This window comes from Triturus cristatus, chromosome 5_1 (assembly GCF_964204655.1).
Source record: "Triturus cristatus chromosome 5_1, aTriCri1.1, whole genome shotgun sequence".
Lineage (NCBI taxonomy): Eukaryota > Metazoa > Chordata > Amphibia > Caudata > Salamandridae > Triturus > Triturus cristatus.
In genome coordinates, this window is record NC_140587.1 from 58,886,923 (window position 1) to 58,907,426 (window position 20,504).

Here is a 20,504-nt window from a genome sequence, read left to right on the forward strand (position 1 = left end):
AGAAACTTGATGTCCAAAATTGGTTGAGCTACCAACCATATTTGCAAATTGCTCATCCGTAAACCCAAAAGTTTGGAGGTTAGCCATGATCTGTGGTAGAGACAGAAAGATATATGAAAAAAGAAGTTCTTGTAAACTTAAATCCAATCACCAATGGGTTGCCCAATTAAAGCATAGAAACCTTCTAACTACAATCTTCAGCAAATGATTATGATCACATATAACAAACTATATTGAAAAAATTATATTAAAGAAAAACCCCTCACAGACAGGCTGCGAGATAATATATTTGATAAAGTAACGGGGCCCCTGCTAAACTGATAAAAAGCCCAGGCAGGGAATATACTTATTGAAAAAAAGAGGAAACACCGGGCACAGTGTGTATAACATGCAGATCAAATGTCAACTCCAAATTCAACAATGATGCTAATAACTATACAGTGTAAATACATACATTTATAAAAAAAAAGAACTGGAGAGAGCTAAATGTGAATTTCTTTAATTTATTTTTGTATTTTTTTTGTAATATACAAATAATTTTTTTCTTATTTTAAATAGGTCAATATGTAAATGAACATGTCTAATAATGACAATAAATAAATAGTCATAATAATAGTATACACATATGATGTCTTCCTAAAGGTTCATGATATAGCTGTATACAAATGCTAATAACATCAAATAAAGTACATTGATAAATACAATTGCATGGCTCTCAGTAGTTCATTCTCTAGATTAGATCATAATGATGAATACTGAACAATTAAAAGAACAATTTGTACATGTCCAAACAATGTTCTTTCTCAACAGGCGGTTTGTAGACACAACGCGTTTCGGCTAAGCCTTCATCAGGAACCCGCTCAAGGTTGTATACTATATGCAAGAAATAGTTTAAAAATAAAAAAAAACAAAGTTAAAATAAGGAGTCAACATATCTATTTAGAAATCTACAAATTTTACCATCAACATACAAATGATTAATACAAAAGATCCAGTTTAAGGTTTCCATACTCATACAGGGCAACCACTTGTATATCAAGATATACTTAAAAGAATCCAATTAAATTTTTAAATTATGACACGGCTACAAGAGCCACAACTGTCTCTAAATTACATCTTATTTTGCAATAAAGCATAATTGAACATGATTCAACTCTTAGTCTCATGGCCTACCTCTTAGATATCTCGCTGTTAATGTTGTCAGATAGATACGGGTACAATAAATCTCAGTCAAAGTTCCGATTTAACTATATTAGATTGAGATAAGAACATAAGAGAAATTACCTGTTAATGACTTATTGGTATCAGAAAATCATAACAAACAGCCATGTAGATAGATAAAATCTATATACCTGCTGAAGGTCTGATATCTGTATACTAGCCAGGACCAATTCCAATTAGTAGTAAATAATTCTCTCTGTATGTTTATAAAAATACTATTCAGGGATACAGCCAACTGTTTAAAAAGGGGGGGAATAGACCATGGATATACAAGTAAATAATAATCCATGCTGAATTAATAAGCATTTAATGTGACTAGTGATGCCTGCTTTCTATTCAAGAATGTTTTAACTCTGTATCCGATAAAAATTTATACTCACGTCCCCCCCCCCAAAAAAAACTAACTTTCAGCGGTTTTTGTAACTACTCGAATATTAACGTGTCATGCTTGATTCCTATTTGTTCCATGAATCGAAACATCGATAGTCCTGAAAAAAGGGGGTATAAAGGGTACATATGTAATCAAGGAATGGATGATTGATCTGAGGATTTGCTACATGATTCTTATTAAACCAAAGTATACTAACCATGATGTTGGATAGCGATTAATAAATAAGATTCGAACAATGGCTGCAAAATGATATTCCTGAATTTCGTGTCCCATAGGGTGTGTACACTGCAAATAGAAAACAAAAGGTGGACCGATAGCAATGATCTCACCATAATATCGTCATTCTTACTAGGTTCCAGGAGCTTCTACATGTCTGTCTATGGGACAAAAAGGCGGAACGGCAAAGATATAGTAGCACTATGTTCCAGCCTGCTCCTGACTACTGGTGCGTGTGTGTTCAATGGCCACTCCGCAGTAGCAGGGGCCTTTGGCAGCCATGTTATTAGGCGAGAGCACCTGCATCTCAGCACTGTTTGGCAGTGGTAAGGTGCCCAGAGGACTAGGTCCAACAAAAAGATGGTGGCAAAAATAAGGCGACAAGGGCAAAAAAACGGGGTAAGACCACCCTAGGGCTGACAGGTCTAACAATAGGGCTCTATGAAAATACACCAGATTTGATTATGTTATGATCAATATGCTTTTTAGGGAATTAGTTATATCTGCACCTGGCCATAGGCACTGTTAGTAAAGGTACAGGGGTGCTGCATCACCCACAAAATAACCATATTGGAGTTGAGGAGGTGAATGAGCAATAATGTGGTCTTGAAGTTTTGCTTTTATCTTGTCACATTTGTTGTGCTTTCAAAGACAGAGGTCAAATGTCAGGCTGTGTCTTTTGTAAAATCCCTTGTAATTCTTTTAACATTGGGATTGGTGTTTACTTTTCTTTGTCTGACTGAAAAGTAAGAGGAGTTTTGAAGTGAACTATGTGGCAACCTTACTCGCCTACAGGAAGTGTAGGATTTCATTTTTATTGCAACACACAACAACATGTAAATACATTTAAATGAACTGAATAAATATTTTAAAGATATTTCAAAAGTCACCAGTTAGACAAACAGACATGAAGCACATTTTTTGTAATACTAAATTGTGGTGGAAACAAAGATTTTAGCAGGATCAAAACAAATCAAGAGGCTCTCTTTGCTGATGCGCGAATGGTATATATTTGATAAATATTTGCTGTAACCTGATTTCACATGTACGTGCAATCTATAGTTTTATTAGTAACACTGTATATCTGTGCATATTTCGTGGCATTCAAATACAAAATATGCTATCTGCCATACCATGCTTCACTAATATATGTATCAGTGTGCTCCAAAAAGCACTACCAGCTACATACCACCCCTTACTACTCTCCTGCTGAATGGACATGGCTTATTTGGGACACCTGTTCCTTGTGTGATGCTTGGATTTTTCACAATCCCTATGACTTCAGTGATTTCACATTGATGACGGCACCCCCACTCTGAAAATTGGTCCGTGCCACTGGTCCTGCCAGTTTCTGCCACTGGGACTGCCAGTTTCCAGTGAAAATCCTCTGCAACGTGCAATATCGCAGGACATCATGTTCAGGCAAATGGCTTCCTAGTACAGATGTAGGGTCTTGTGAGGGAGCATCCGGACACCCGCACAGCTGCATCTTCAATGTAGGCGCAATCTCCGAAGTCTGTTATTGTACATCTGGGAAGAGAGAAACAAAATCCATTCAGACAATGTGAGGCAGGAACAAGAATCTTTGTAGCTACTGAGAGATGTGGGAATGAGAACAGAAAAACTACTTGCAGACAATCTTTTTGCAAAATATGTGTAATATTTGTGAAAATTACACAATATTATGCGCACTTTACTTTACTTATATGTGAGGAAATAAGTTGCGTACAAATGTCACATAAGATACTGACAGGCGAGTGGCAGGACTGTTCACATTTTCTGCTCAAACTGGTCCCCCCAGGCGAAAACTGTAAAATTGCATGCTTGAGTAATGGCAACATATTCCTGCAATTTTCCTGAGATTTGTGCCGAGGACTATAGGACTGAGGGGTACATTTACTAAGATTTAGCAGCATGTTTGATGGTCTCAAAATATTTTGATACTAATTTACTTTCCAGCACAAAACTTGTTTTGCACTGAAAAATCACTTGAAAGTAGAGTAAAGGTGCCCACATTCCTGCTTTGTGTTACCTATCTCTAATGTGGATTTCCATGGGAGGCGCATGCATAGCTGCCAAGGTTTCAGATTGCTGTGTGTGACATTTTCATAACTTCAGTGTAATTATGAGTGACATTTCAATGACGAGTGACACTTTCTCGCGAGCAAAATCAAGCAATGAAGACGAGGGAAACATAAATAACGTGGGACCCAGCCGAAACAGGATGTGTGATGCCCCAACCGAGGCAGAAAAACATCATGGACCTCCCTGGACATCTGTGTTGTTGGGCAGGCCAGAAGAATCCAGCTTTCCAGCCTTCAGCATCTCGGACTGCCCCCCTGGCTCCACCCTTGTAATTAATGACGCTGCTTACAGCATCACTCTATCAAGAGTTTCTCTGCCACATGGGTCACGGCTCTAAAAGGATGTGTGAGGTCCCAACAACACACTCCTTTGGTGCCTACTTTCACTGGGCGTGCATGCCGGCAAAAAATCAAAACATAGATTGCCAGCTTGTGTGATGGGCCCCCGCCTCCTTGTCGGCAAACTCCCTCTGAAATCACGTAAGTGAACCGGGCCAGCAGTGCACGAGGACGGACCTTTGTCAGACAGGCCCCAACAACAACAGGAAGAGGCGTCAGTTACAGTCAAACACGTCATGCCGGTCGATCGGATCCATCAACCAATGTCACTCTAGGGCATAGGTCTTCAATATGTTGGGCCGACCCCCAGGGGGCCCTGGAGTCCTGGGAAGAGGGTCACGTATTTCCAGGCCTAACGTCTGCCTGGAATACAAAACGTGCTCTTCCTTTTGGAAAAAGTCAACCGCGATCGTTAGAATGCTTTCAGCTGAATTTAATTGAGTGTCATGTGCTGTAAAATGAAGAGGCCCGGCACAGGTAAAACAATCCTTTAAATAAGCCTTCATGCCAGGGTGCCTGCTTGCCTGAATGAAATGCAAATGTGCGCTGCGAGTTAATCTGCAAATGTAAAGGGTGGTTCTGGCTTTAATTGCTCGAGTCACTTCAAGCATTGTGATGGCAAAGATGTGGTTTTTTTGTGTGGTGGTTAGCAAATGGGCTGTGAAGTGTCTGCTTTTAATGATAACTGTATTTAGACAGCGCTTAGTACCCCTGAGGAGGTGTTGAAGGGACAGTTATGGAAAAAAGCATTACTTTTTAAAACAAATCTGCATTTTGGAAGCTCAGTTTTATCCTAAAACTCTGCACATTTTGTAGCAGTCTAACTTATATTGTATGTAATGCAATTATAAAATAATAACTTACACATTCACAGTGCTTTCTATCACAGGCTGTGACCTCATAGCACTAAAAATACTCAAGTCACTATTTTCCACTGCACCAATCAATCAATCAAATACGTTTATTGTTCAGTTAATTAAAACCACAACAATAGCAACATTAAAACAAATTTATATATAAAAAAAAAACGGGGTATATCCCTTTTTATGTTCTCTAAAGATAAAACTATTTCTTATATTTACACTTCTTGTATAATGTAAACAAAACATTTGATAAAATTACCTAATTAAAACAATATCTATTACATCAAACAACCATTTTACCAGGCCGCCGGCCTTGTTTTGAATGATCCTTTTACTAGATTCTGAGGCTAATCAAGGGTCAACTAGGCTGCATAGGAGCATTTTAATAAATCAGTTGCTCTAAAGTAAGTGATTCACTTAGCATAATCTCCAATGTCACATCTTATAACTATTTAACCTTGCCACTAGTCTTTATTTGATATTTCCTCATGTTTAATTCGGAGTTTGATTAAACAACAGTTAAGCTGTGAATCTTCCGGATCTTGGCATTTTACTATTGCAGCTTTGCAAGAGCGTGCGCCTCTTGTATTGAGTGGCCCCCCTAACAATTTCCGGCGATCCTCGCCTAACGCTGGGCAAATACAGACTAAGGGGCATATGCATCAACCAAACTAATACCGATTCCTTAATAGCGAAAAATAAGGAATCGCCATTAAGGAATCGGTAATTGGCATGCATCAACAGATTCGGTTAAATTTAGCGATTCCTTAAAAATCGCTAAATTTACCGATTCCTTAATAGCGGGGCACGCAAACGGCCCCACTAGCAAATAGCGAGTTCGGTAATACCGATTTGGCTAATAGCGAGTTCGGTAATACCGAATTAGCAATTACCGAATCGGTAATAGCGAAATCGCAAATTGCCGCGTCGCTCCGGGAACAGGCTGATGACATCACCAACCAGGAAATACTGCTGCCCCACCCACATAGCCTCGAGAGAGGAGCAGACAGGAGCTGGAAAGAAGGACAGGCTGTGCACAGTGAGGCCACACAGATTCTGCCATTCACATCACACATCCATCATGTCGCAGGAAGTGCCATCCAGCGCTGAATCTGCACACAAGCGCAAGAAGAAGTTTTCGGACAGGGAGCTGGAGTACCTCATCGAGGGAGTGTCCAGCAAACACGACCGCCTCTTTGGCAAGCTGTCCCTCAAGGTGCCTGAGACCGAGAAGCGGCGCATCTGGCAGCGCATCCGTGAGAGGGTCAATGCGGTTGGCGTCACTAGCCGCAGCATCGACGACCTTAAAAAACGGTGGTATGACCTGCGGAAGCGCGCAAAAGAGAGGATTGCTGAGAGGCTCCGGGAGGCAAGAAGGACTGGAGGCGGAACAAGCACTGCACCATCCAACACAGCCCTGGAGGACCTTGTGGAAGGGACGAAAGAGCGGGAAGCCGTCGTGGGGGTGATCCAGATGGACACGTCCGGCGCAGCCACAAGTGCCCAAGGTAAGATGCATGCCTGTGCCACACCCAGCATAGCGTAAATCCACACCCATGCCCCCAGCCCAATCTCACTGTGTCTGCAGCTCTGGCACAGACAGTTCCACACATGACACTACTGCATCTTGGGAGTTGTAGTCTAGTCAGCCCAGAGTGCAGGTACAGGCGTAACTCCTCACACAACACATATTTTGTACATGGCTGTAGACTGTTCATTTGTTGGACCACAGAGGGACATTGATGGGTACAACACTATGTAGGTGTAATCATCCCACTAATCATGCACTGTTTCACACACAGATGCATCACCTGGGGACTCTGACGACAGCGACCAGCTGATCATATCTGAGACACCCGTGGAGTCAGACCAGGAGACTGCGCAGGATGCGCACGCACCGCCAACACCTGCCACCCCACCAGCACCACCTCCACCAGCGCCACAATCAACGGCACCAGCACCAGTGCCACAAACCAAGGCACCTGCGCCACAAGCCAAGGCACCACCACCTGCGCCACAAGCAACGGCACCAGCAAGCCAGCCTGCAGCTAGTACAGCCACAATACCGCAGAGGCACAGGCACCAAGTTGCGCCCTTGCAGGAGATGGCAACCCCCCCCGCAATTGGCACCCACGCAGCGCACATCCACACCACCTGCTGCACCACATGGAGGCTCAAGACACGCACGGCGTCACAGGGCCCGTCGCAGTTCCGTCTCCTCAGCTGACCAGGATGTCCCAACAACCTCTGCAATTGTGGCTAGCATCAGCTGCAACATCGTGCGCCTAGCGAGGGAGATGCGCGCCATGACTGCAGCAGTCACCGACATGGGCTCCGCGGTCAGGGACATGGGCACGGCGGTCAGGGACCAGACCACTGCGGTTGCTGATGGCAATGCTCAGCTCAGGGAGGAGGTACGTGAGCTCACCCGTGCCATCAGGGAGGGCCATGAGTCCCAGAGGAGGAGTAACCGGCAGCTAATGTTGCGTTCTGCCGCCGCTACCAAGGCCATACAACGGCACAGCAACTGCACCGCTGTGTTGGCACGCCGCACAGTCTCCCTGCAGGTGGACCTTGGGCACTTCTGCGGTGATGTGGCCAAGTCACTGGGACACATCACCACTGCTGTGGAACAACTTCAGAGCAGCACATGCAGTGCTGCAGCATTGGGAGGGGATGACACCAGTGAGGCTGCCTCCAGTGTCAGCAGCGTGTCACTGGCAGAGGCCAGCACCAGGCGCCGAAGTTCGCGTGCCTCCACGTGGACAGGCCGTGGTGAGGGTTTGGATGCACCTGAGCGGAGGCTTGGTGTACGTGGCAAGCGCCACTAGAAATTTGGACATGCTGCAGGTCCATGGTGGAGCAACCATGGCCATCCAATTATTGTGTTTGCACAGGCCTGACTTTAAGGAACCTTTTATTTACATTTATGCAATCGGAGCATGATTCACAATGCTAGTTCTGTTGCACAATCCTCAGTGCTACTGTGCATTAAACAGTTGCACCCAACACCAACTTGTAATGTCTCATTTTACCCAGGGTCAAAAATGATTTTGCATTATGTCTGTCCGCCTCCTATGGCCCTCTGCTGTGTTTGGGATGTGTGCCGGTCGTCGTTGGGCGGGTGGTTGGTCAGCCTGGGGGTCGTCATCCCTGTCCACCTCCATGGGTATCCCCCTTCTGGTGGCAATGTTGTGCAGCATTGCACATACAGCAATTATTCGACAGCATGTGTCTGGTTGGTATAGCATGGCGCCGCCAGTCTTGTGGAGGATACGGAAGCGGCTCTTGAGAATCCCAAAAGTCCGCTCTATCACATTCCTCGTGCTGATGTGTGCAGCGTTGTAGCGATGTTCCTGCGGGGTTGCTGGATTTAGGTATGGGGTTAGTATGTATTCCCGCAGGGCGTAAGCACTGTCACCTAGAAGATAGAAGCATAGACTTAGCATTGGTGATGTACATACATGTGTGGTGTTGGTGTGGGGAAGCGTAGTTCTACTTACCTAACAGGAGTCCCTCTCCAAATTCTCCATTGAGTAGTCGCCTGTGCATTCCACTGTTGCGGAAGATGTATGAGTCGTGTGTGCTCCCTGGGAATTGTGCCACTAGGTCCATTATGATGTTGTTGGCATCGCACACAACCTGCACGTTGATCGAGTGGTATGACTTGCGGTTCCTGAAAAGGTACTCATTTGCTGACGGAGGGCATATGGGGATATGCGTGCAGTCGATGCATCCAATCACATGTGGAAATTGTGCCACCTGGTAGAATGCCTGTTTGGTGCGGTCCAACTGCTGTGGGGTTGTGGGGAAGCTGATGTGTCTGTGGAGCATTGTCAGCATGGCATCTAGGAATTTTTTGAAGAAGCGTGACAGTGCGCTTTGCGAAACACCTCCGGCAACCGCAATTACCCCCTGGAAACTCCCTGAGGCCAGTAGGTGCAGGCTGCATAGGACCTGAACGTGCGCAGGGATTGCATTGGTACGGTGTGTCTGGTGCTGCAGTAATGGTTCCAGGTCTGCAATCAGGCGCATGATCATAGCGCGATTGAGGCGATATTTCTGGTACACCTCGTCCTCATTCTGGCCGAGCAGGGTTATGCGCAGTCTGAACACTCGCTCCTGGACCCTTCTCCTGCGCTGTCCTGCTGCATTGATCCGCATCCTCCTTGCAAGCACGTAGAGGGCAGCCATTTTGTGGGAGCCAACAGGGTCTCCTGGGCCAAATTTAAGGGTTTAGTGATTGCCTCAATCATTTGCACATGTAGGATTTTTTTTTTATTTTTTTTTTTGTGACTTTACCTCCAGGTTTTGATTCCCCTTATTTAGCTCTGGCAAAATAGCGATTTTTGGGATTTTCGTTATTAGCGAGTTTTGTTGCATTGGGGTGCGATTCGTTATTTGCTATTGGCAATTTCCGGGAGCTAATAGTGATTTCGGTAATTGCGAATTCGGTATTTAGCGATTCGGTAAATTAGCATTTTGGGTATTAGCGATTCGGTATGTTCGAGGTTATTTATTTAGCGATTCGTTATTTGCTCGGGTTTTGGGTTGATGCATTGGGATTGGGTATTTTTCACACAATACCGGGAGCTATTACCGAATCAGTATTTTACCGACTGGATTTTGGCTTGATGCATAAGGGTGTTTGTGAATAAAATCCTACGTTGGTGCTCCACAGAGACTACAAGATTTTGGGTCCTGATATTTCCAACTTGGCTGGTCTGCATGTGATGGCAATTTACCAAACCGTATCGCTATAAATTTAGATTTTAGATGGTAAGAAAATGGCTGATCCAAATATGCCGCCGGTTGCAGTTTTACATAGGATTGCAAGACCATCCATGCATGTGCCTGTCTGCTTAGGGTGGCCTTGTCCTCAAGTAATGAATGTTGCTTTGCTCCCTTCTTCAAGATTTGCTGGAAAGAGGGATAAGGAAGGTTCTTCTGCCAAGGATCTGTGATGTTTGTGACCTGTAGTGAAGCTTGAAAATATGCATAGTAAGCAGACTGCGGATCTTCTTGTAAGGCTGGCCAGAGTGCATTATTGATTTCATTATCCCGATTATACCAAATTTTATACCAGGCTCTTATCGTAACATATCTTCTATGAAGCTGTTGCTGTTGTAAGCCGAATTCCAATCGAACCTGCGCCGGTGAAGCATTATGCGGAAGTGAAAAAACTTTTTTGTATGCTCGCGTTTGGAGTCTATCCAGAACCCCAGCATCTTTCCCAAACTGGACTTCGCTTCCATATGCAAGGGTGGGGAGTAGTTTTACCTTCATGATGGATAGCACATTTAATTCTCTCTGGTTACACACAGACCTATGCAGGGCATTGAATAATAGAGTTTTAATGATGTACTATATAGTGCATTTCCCACTGAGAAACAACTATTTACATTTATTTTTCATTTAAGCTACCCAATATTTTATATGTAGCTACCTGATGGTGAAAGACCTAAAAAAACTAACAAAAGGCATGCGCTGCCTAAGCATCAGTTTTTTTGAAGCTTCGACGGCACAAGCATCTCAATCATCTCTGAGGCGAAGCAAAGTCACCCTGCATGTTAAGTAGGCATTCAATAGACGTTGCAGTGGGTGTTCCCACCCAACGCCCATGGATTTTGAAGCTGCCCCAACATTACAAAACCATGTAAACCTGGGGCAGTGCCAAAACCTTATGTCTCCCCACAGCAGGCGTAACGAGGGGAAATGTTTTCATTTCTCCTTGTTTTTTCCTCGTTGCTTGTGTGCTGCATTCAGGATTGTTTTTTTTGCAGGAAGGTGCCCCTTCCTGCACACAACATGTCCTGCCTATGTTGACGCTAGGCAGCAACTTGTGTGCCAACATAGGGGGAAATGGACAAGAATGCACCATATTTCCTAAATAAGGTGCATTCCTGCCCTTTCACATTGGCGTAGGGCAGTGCAGCAATAAGACATGCGGGGCTGCCCTACGCAGATGACTCATAAATGAGGCTCTTTGTTTTTAGCCACACCTTTGACCACGCCCCGAACCACTGACATTTTTTTGCTAAACACTGTTTAATTTATTTCCCCAATGTATAAATGATTTGCTGTGGGAATTGAGGGCGTTTATGGTTGTGGATAGCTGGCAATGATGAGGAGGCCCTAGTTCTGCACATTTTTGTCAGGAAGGGGTCCTTACGCCAAATATATTTTGACAGGTGGGTCTCGCCATCAAAAAGTTTGAAGACGTCTGCTCTAGAGAAACAACTTTAAACTAACACTGTCAGACACCGACTACAGGCTGATTGCGCACTGCCATTGGTATCATCACTGTCTTACAAACGCACACATGCTTACAGGAGCTGGCACTTACTGTCTTGGGCTGCCGCCCAGCCACAAATGAGTCCGAGTCGGTCCGGACTGCGGCGCAGGCATGTGGTGCTTACAGGCAGCAACTCTCATGTTAGACCTGGCACCATTGGCGTAGGTCTCCCTTCTATTTTTTTTGTCACTTTTTGTCTCCTTCGTGGTTGCTGGCGTTAAGATGCTCTGGGCGCTGTGCCACTGCCATTCAGTGTCACAGCGCGAATGCTCCTTATTATAAATTAACTGTATGAACTAGTATAGTCTTAGTAGTGCCAAGGAACATGTTAGGAAAGTCGAATTTGGTATGCTTGAGCTTCAAATATTAACGTGCATCAAGTACTGGTGATTGTCTTTATATTCTGAGTGTGCAACTACTGCTTTTGGAAAGCAGGTATCTTTTTGTCCAAACCTTCCTGTGTGTTTTCTTGGTATGTGTATTGGCCATCTGGTTTAGAGGTGTGTACCTTCGGGATGCAAAGACGGACCTCTGTCCATGTAACAAGAGGAAAAGGACTTTGAAACTTTCATCCATCTACTGAAGCAACTACCCAAGGGCCTGATTTGAGCTTGCCTCCTGCCGAAGTCTCAGGGACATTAGACTTCATTCGTCAGCAGCTCGGATTCCTCTTGAAGGGAATCCTACTTGCAGGTGAGGCCTGTTTCGAGAAAACCAGGGTCTCTAGTCCTACTGTGGGGAAATCCGCATTTGACTTTCTACAGGAACGATTGCTATCGCCATTGTGGGCCCCTGCAGCTGAGGAGCTGTGCTGCTGAGTGCCCGCATCTGACTTGCTACATAAAACTATTGCTATCACCATTGTTGGCCGCTGCAGCTGAGGAGCTGTGCCGCTGAGTGCCCGCATCTGACTTGCTACAGAAACTACTGCTATCGCCATTGTGGGCCGCTGCAGCTGAGGAGCTGTGCCGCTGAGTGCCCGCATCTGACTTGCTACAGAAACTATTGCTATCGCCATTGTGGGCCGCTGCAGCTGAGGAGCTGTGCCGCTGAGTGCCCGCATTCGACTTGTTACGAAAGCTACTGCTATCGCCATTGTGGGCCGCTACAGCAGAAGAGCTGTGCCGCTGAGTGCCCGCCTTTGCCTTGCTACGAAATCCATTGTTGTTGCCGTTGTGGAGAGCTGCAGCTGAGGAGGAGTGCTGCTGAGTGCCCGCACTGCTATCGCCATTGTGGGCCGCTGCAGTTGAGAAGCTGTGCCGCTGAGTGCTCGCCTAGGCCTTGCTACGAAAACTACTGCTGTAGCTAGTGTGGGCCGCTGCCGCTGAAGAGTCATGCCACTGAGTACCAATATTGGTCCTACCACAAGGATACTACGAGAATCAGTTCTATCGCTATTTTGGGCCGCCGCTGCTGAGGAGCTGTGCCGCTGAGTGCCCACCTTTGTTTTACTACAGAAGCCATCGTTACAGCTATCGTGGGCCGCTGCAGCTGAAGAGCTGTGCCGCTGAGCGCCCACGCAAGCCCCTACGTCATGAACTTTGCCATCATCTGTGTGTGCCGCTGGGCACCGCCTTCTAACCCCATCCTAGGGTTAGCGTGAGTGCACGCCGCGGACCGCTGCAGCCGAGGAGTTGCGGCCGCTGAGAGTCCGCCTGTCATCCCGCACCTTCACCGTGAAGCTGTGCCCCCTTTTATATCTCGGGTACATTGTGCATAACGGGCCGCCTAGGCCCCGATCTCGAACTAAGCCCGTTCCACCCGCACGCACCAGTGCTTCCATCGCCCTGAATGAATCTGTAACTATGTGCATTGTGGTTCTTTGAGCATTTCTCCGTTTCGTGCTTAACCTATATAAAGATAACTATTTTTCTATACTTGCTTGTAGTGTCCGTTTTGTAGCGTCTTTCCAGCGTTATTGTGTATGGTCATAAATGCTACACACACTGCCTCTGAGTTAGGCCTGTCTGCTCGTGCTACGTTACCACAGGGTTGAGCAGGGGTTATCAAAGGGTGTAGCCCCCTTACTCTGACTTAGGAAGAAGGATCACTATTTGACACCGGCGCCAGCTGCTGCCAACTGGAGGCCCCCATTTCTAACATCTGGTCTGCAAGGGATGGCTGCAGGCAGGCTGTGCTCAGACAGGCAAGACCGTGAGACACCGTGGGCCACGGCAATTTCGGTTTGCAGCCCGTCACCGGCCTGCAGTGAACAGGCTGCCCTGGCTGACTCCAGTTCCCAGGCAGGATCGTCCAGTGTGACTGTGTTACCGGCACAAGGCACAGCTGAGTGAGCTACACGGTGGAGCTGCCTGCAAACAAGCCAGCCTAGAGCCGCCTTCCTCAAACTGAACTCCCCGCTCCGGGCATCAGGATGTGACGTCCACAGCCGCGCTGGGTATCTGACTGGACCTGCTGTTTTGGCACTAGTTATTAGGCACTACCCGATGATGACATCACGGTCAGGCTGTCAGTCAGAGCACTGCACGGGGAATGATCACAATAATGAATGACACACTGGTAGCACTGGTCTTCAGTTGAGAGTGAGCCTGCCAGCACCGCCTTCACTGACAGTGCGAGCCTCAAAGCCTGCGGGAGCACAGCACGTGCAATGCACACCACAGGCGGCACGCTGCCAGCTGCTGACTTGAGGTGTTTTCACTCAGTGACAGAGACACAACAGATATGCGTGACAGTGCATTTCAGTGTGGTAATGCGGACTACCACACTGAAATGCGTTAGTCGAACGCCTGATGTGTGGTACTTGGAGGACTGTGCATGGGTGTTCCCATGCTACCACCCAAGGGTTCAGATGCTAAGACCTAATTACTAAAAAAAGTACACAAGGTTTTGTGTCCAAAAATAGTGTCCACTTCAACTAGGCGTTATCATATAGATATGCTTTTATTTCTCCTTTCTGTTCCGACTTTGCATGTGTGCTGCGTTGTACAGCACACACAATGTGGGAAATGTTTTAAAGTTTGTCTAAGCAATGTATTTTGTACTGAATGGCTAGACTCATTCTGATACCCTTGCACTATGGTACAAAGGTGTATGTGTGGCGCACAGCAGCACATTCCAGCACCAGCACAGTGCCATATTTCTGTAAAGGCGTTCTCCTGCTTTCTCCTGGTCATGCAGTGTAGAATTTGCTGCAACCTCTGCAGTGCGCTGCGTGATAATTTAGTCAATCTGGGCCTGAGTTATTTATCACATGTGTGCTGGTAATGATATCACGTGACAGCTGTTTATAGCTCTTGTGCTGGGAGTGGAATCAGATCTCATGAGACTAGCACATTTATAATATATGGGCAAAAGAGAAATAGGTGCTGGACATGGAAACAGAAGTGGAAGGACTGAGTTATTTATATCCAGCGCTGAACAAAGGAATCAGTCGCACAATGAGTTCAGATAGGGATAGAATGAGTGATACACAACTTGAACTGGCAGGTGAATCAGTGCTGGGTCTGAGGTCAGGTCTAGAGGGAATGATTTACTTAGATAGGAATCAGTCCTGTGAATGACATCAGGTTTGGATGGAGTGACTTACTTATACCTCATGAGCTGGGATGGCAATCAGTCCTACAAATGAGCTCATATAAAGATAGAGTGTCTGACACATAATTTGTGCAGGCAAGAGAGTCATGCTGGGACTGAACTCAGGAGTGACTGGGATAGGAGTCAGTGACTGGGAATGAATGAGATCAGGTATAAAGGGAGCCCTTCACGTGTAACGATGCACTCTTGGGATACAGGCTCCACCCTTACATTTTGCACATATTCATTGAACGCGTCTGTTTGCCTTCAGTGGCGTCTAGGTCTGCAGGCCCAGTGTGGGTGATCCATGTTGTGGGTGTTGCTTCACCACCACAGCACTGGAAGTGTACCTTCAGCAGTGTTAGCGCTGCACCCTTATGAAGTTATGGGGGGTCTGATGGTTGTTAAAGGTCTCACTACCTGCAGGTCAAGCAGAGGCATCTACTGATGCTCTTGGTAAAGTCTCTCCAGCCTTACACAGAGCGGGTTCTTTACTCCACCGCCCTACTCTTAAGTATGTGCATGTGATTGTATTAAAAGTAGTATGTGTGGTGATATGGATGTGTGCTAAATGTTTCCTCCACAGGGATGTACGTCACACAAAATGGCGATTCCTTACAATAGCTTTATGGGCAGTCTGGCCTCTCTGTCCTTGTCACAGTCTTTGGAGGCATGTGACTCCCACACTCTGCTGTACACTTTCAGCTGCCACTGGTTTGTTGGTCGCAGGGCACACTCCGCTCACAGATTTTCACAGCAGCAACACCTGGATTGAACCTGTTCGGCTGCCTGGTGTAGAACAGGTGTTCTGACCAGCAATAGGCTGTTCCTACTCGGGGTGCAGTGCTTAATTTGAGCGGGTGGTTTCTGGTGCTCGGCACCTGCACTTAATTGGCAACACTCAGCCTCATGCATCAAGCCAAAATCCAGTCGGTAAAATACCGATTCGCTAATAGCTCCCGGTAGCGAGTTAAAAATACCCAATCCCAATGCATCAACCCAAAAGCAAAAATCGCTATTTAAGGAATCCTTAAATAGCGATTCCTTAAATAGCGATTGCATTTAAGGAATCCCAAATTGAGATTCCTTAAATGCAATGCATGAAAGTTAAAAAATTAGCGAATTCGCTAATAGGGGGAGAAAATTACCATGAAGATGAACTGCATGGTAATTTGCTAAAAGTTTGAAAAATGCACTTTTGTGCATTTTTCAAAGTTTCATGTTGCGCACACACATGCCCTTAGAGCATGTGTGTGTGCAACATATGTGCACATATCAATTTCAGGGGTGCAATAGGGTGTCATTTTGACACCCTTGCACCCTTGAAATTACATGAGCAATTTGCGAGAACCTACTGGTACTCGCAATTTGCTCATGCAATCTCCAATTCATTCCTATGGGCCTGGAGGCCCATAGGAATGATTGGGACGGCATTCCTTAATTGCTACTCGCAATTTGCTAGTCGCTATTAAGGAAAGTTAAGGAATCGCTATTTGAATAGCGATTCCTACAGGCATAGCCTTTTGCTATTCCTTATTAGCGATTCCTTATTTTTCGCTAATAAGGAATCGCAAATGGCATTGTTGATGCATGTGCCCCACTGACACTTACAACAGTCTGCCACATGGTGGCACAGCTCATCTATTTTAGAGATTAGCACAAGAATACAATATTCAATAAACATTACTAATACCTGCATTCCCAGACATTCCTTTAGCTTTGAGGACCTGGAAAAGTCCGAACAGTCGCACTTTTAGGTGAGAGAGATGGATAGTAGTTGTTTTGGTACCACCATTGGCAGCGATGACACAGCAATGGGTGGTGCAAGCTGCAGTGGCCTCCTGGGCAGGACCCTGCATTTATAATTCTACAAATTAAGCACTGTTGAGATGTCTGGTTAGAACTCTACTAGTCCATCCTGCTCCCTGATTCTAGTGAAGAAAGCCCAGTAAGATGTAAAGACAGCAATGACATTAATAAACAAAACACTCCATATAGAGATGACCATGTCTTCAGTGCCAGAGTTATAAATCAGCCTCACGCATTAGATGCCCCACAACCACTTCTCCACAGTCAAAACCATCTCCTATCGGATCCACCTAAGTGCTTGATACCAACATGACAACATTGTAAAAGCCTAATTACTCAATGTTTCCATCTCAGAAATGACCATATGGTCATCACGATTTGGAAGGACACAGTCATTAATGGACATGATATGATACACTCAATAGAATAGCTTAATATCTGCTCAGCCCATCCTTGTAAGGTAATGCATATCTTCTGAATGAGACGTGAAGCTGCTTACTGGCCCATAAGAACTACGTTATAGTTAATAGCAAGGATTGTAAAAAAAAACATGACAGTTCATAAGGGAAATTTGAAAGATGTATAGTAGATAAGGGGAGTAGGATAATTTTAAACAGTAGCCTTCTAAAATAGTTAAAGGAAGGGAACCCGTGTCTTCATGTCTTGCTTCCCTCTGGATACCAGAGGTGCTATATTCAGCTCCAAGGTACATTGTCTGCATTGCATGAACCGCACCCCCAAGTATGAGAAGTAATGCCCAGTCCACTGCAACTTAACCAGTTCTTTGTGGTTGCAAGCTATCGGGTCACAAATAGTTTTAGAACAATGAAGTCAGGCCGAAGGCGTCCCCATATATAAGACCAGGTCCACAAATCTGTATCTAATATTTTGATATATATACAAAAGAGCAGGCTCTAGTTCATATGTTTAAGTAGGAGAAATAGAAATGGTCATGAACCGAGTCAAAGGCCTTTTCAAAATAGACAGAGACCAGGGCGATACGTTCCCTAGACCCACTGAGCGCAACAAGGCATTATTATGGAGGCAAAGACAATGGCGGGTGCTCTACCCAGGCAAGAAGCCATTTTGGTCATAGTGTATGAGGACAAGAAAACCTGCATCAGCCTTTTTGGCAAGAACCTGGGCCAATATCTTAGTCTCATGACTGAGTAGGGAGATGGGGTGGTACGGGGTACAGTCTTCAAAAGGATCCCCTGGTTTAAGTATCTCCAACACTATAGCTCCCCTAATATCATAGGGTAAAGTTCCAATATCAAAGGACTCCAGGTACACAACTAGGATTGGGGGAATTAAATAAGAGGCATGCTGTTTAAATAACTCAAGTGGGAAGCAGTAAATAAGCTCCCCAGCTTTATCTCCAGGTTCATGCATGCGGCAGGGCAGATGTGTCTAGTCATTTTTGCCTCAGGGTAAGATGCAGTAATTCAAGGTCATGTAGTTCATGGTCATCGGGCTGGTCTTTCAGCCATTTTTCATCAGTATCGATATTTGCTTCAAGATCACAAATGCCCTTACTTGTACGTGTCTTAGCGTCAGCCTGATGAACGATGATTTTCCCTCTCAGCACAGCCTCCAGCGCCTCCCACAACTTGAGAGAGACTTGACCGAACTCTCATTTATCCGATATCTGCTGGAGAAGGTGCCCCTCAGAGTGGAGGTCATGGAGCCACCAGGTGCTAAGTCTCCACAGTGCCCCATCTCCCCCTGAGACCATTGGAGTTTAACCTGAATTGGGGTAGGTCTGTCAAAGCCTGTGGGAGTCATTGTGCTTCAGCTGACCTCCCTATTTTACATTTTATGCTAACACCAAACAGTCACAAGTGTAGTGCATTGTATGTCCTAAGTTAACATGACGGACCATGACGTCCTTTTCGAGTAGGCATAGGTCTTTGTTACTCTGGACTATATGTGCATAAAAGTCACCAAATTTGTATTTAATGAATTTTAGATTATGGATTTATTGACATCTCTTAGACCTGGCTATTATTATATTCTGATTGGCTTTTTAGTGTGGATATGTATTGTATCGTATTTGTACATTTATGGTCCTAAGACCGAAATAAAGATTTATGATGCTTCAGATAACCTTCTCAGGTCGATAGAGGGAAGAAGTAAGTTATCTAGGTGATAGGGTGATTCACAGGGTGGTAATGATAGGTAAATTCCCCACGCCCTTTCCATGAGTCTGCTAGAGCCCATGATTGGGTCCATGTATTGAAGGCGGTTGTCCTGTGTGCATGAGTTGCTCCCCCAACATCCATTCTGGGTTCATGACTGCACACCGGCTACAACTGTTATGCCCAATGGTAACTATAGCAACAGCTTTGAGAGTGTCCTTAAAGTGGTGCCTAGGAGATGTGGCGAGTGTAACCAAGATGAAAGTCCATTTCCTGTTCCCAAACATACCCTTTACCACTGTGTGTAAACTTCCAGGTCTTCGTTATATGCTTTCGTGACTTAAATTGGAAACAGCTTATGTATTAAAACTGCAGTACTGCGACAATTATCGGTGTAACTTGAAGCTCTGGCAAACACTTGTCAGCGGTGTGGGGTGTGCACAAGTTTGACAGCAAAACCAGAGACCGGCAAGAGGGTGCAGCACCTGCTCGGGTGATGGGGGGGGGGCTGCTCTACCACCATCAATGTGGGAGTTGCAAGGGCCGGTAGCATGAAGCATGGAGGCCTGTGTACAGAGCATTAATGGGTCAACAGCCCAGAGGATGGCATGGCAGCTGATAAAGGTGTTCTGCAAATGTCTGTGAGCAAGTACAAGGACAGTGTGCAGCACTTGATTCAACCAGTTAAAGCAGAGATGAGTAAGTATGGTAGAGCTTGGCTGTTGAATGAGAACCTGGGAGAAGACACTTCAGAGACTGCAGACAAGCAAGGGTTGGCACTGCAAGAATGGCCAAGCACCATGATGATGAAAACAACCACACTGCTGCAATGGATAGCATCACTGGACAGCCGCGTTTAGAGATCAAGTGGCTCCAGCACCAAAGGAGGAAAGAAAAGGCAAGGAGATCGACCAAAAGCCAAAGGAACCTAAGTCTGTAGTCTATGTGGTGGTTGTGGGATCCACCTAGAAGGACATGGCCATCAACAAGAGCCGGCTTAATAGTGAGCATATAAGCGCCGTTGTCAAAAAATGCGCATTATCTCTTTTGGTAACGCTGGTGAGGGGAGGGGCTTCAACACAAACCTTGGTGCACAGTTTGGCTTCAGAGGCTTAGACCACACATTGCAACTAGCACTCGGGCCAGTCGAGTGCCCCTTAGCACTGGGGATCATTCAAGCACACCCTCTGATCCAACAATGAGGCTTCATGCTGTGGCACCAACATCTGTACCACAGGCGGGTGATTCAGGTGTCATAAGTACAGCCCCTCATACCTTGCCCTCTTACTAGTGGACTGAACATTTCTGCTATGTACGGTAGCTCATCTTATGCCCCACCCTAGGGAAAAACCCGTAATAAGTGCTAATTATTCCACCCAATAAATACCGTACCCCATGGTGTCTTTATCATTTATCTGTTGTGATAAACTTCGAACTAACAATAGGCATCTCGTATTGAGGATCTTGAAAATTATAGCACCCTGCTCTTAGAACAAACCCTATGAGACGATTGATGTTAAGAGACATATATGAGCTCTTTCACCTTCAAGACTAATGGGTCATGACCTCCTCTAAACACTCAGGTGCTTCAACCAGACTCCTCCATTGAGG

At 45.5% G+C, this 20,504-nt stretch overlaps 1 protein-coding gene across 1 annotated transcript in view; it reads right to left on the minus strand.

The window, feature by feature from the left end:
* Positions 1-522: 522 nt before the first annotated feature.
* The window catches only part of LOC146830171 (C-type lectin domain family 2 member F-like), a 259,769-nt gene continuing 239,787 nt past the window's right edge, over positions 523-20,504 (minus strand). Inside the window, exon 8 of the mRNA XM_085604415.1 lies at positions 523-3,358. Coding sequence (XP_085460541.1) covers positions 3,247-3,358 — 112 coding nt within the window. The 3' untranslated portion in view covers positions 523-3,246. The remainder of the gene's footprint in view (positions 3,359-20,504) is intronic.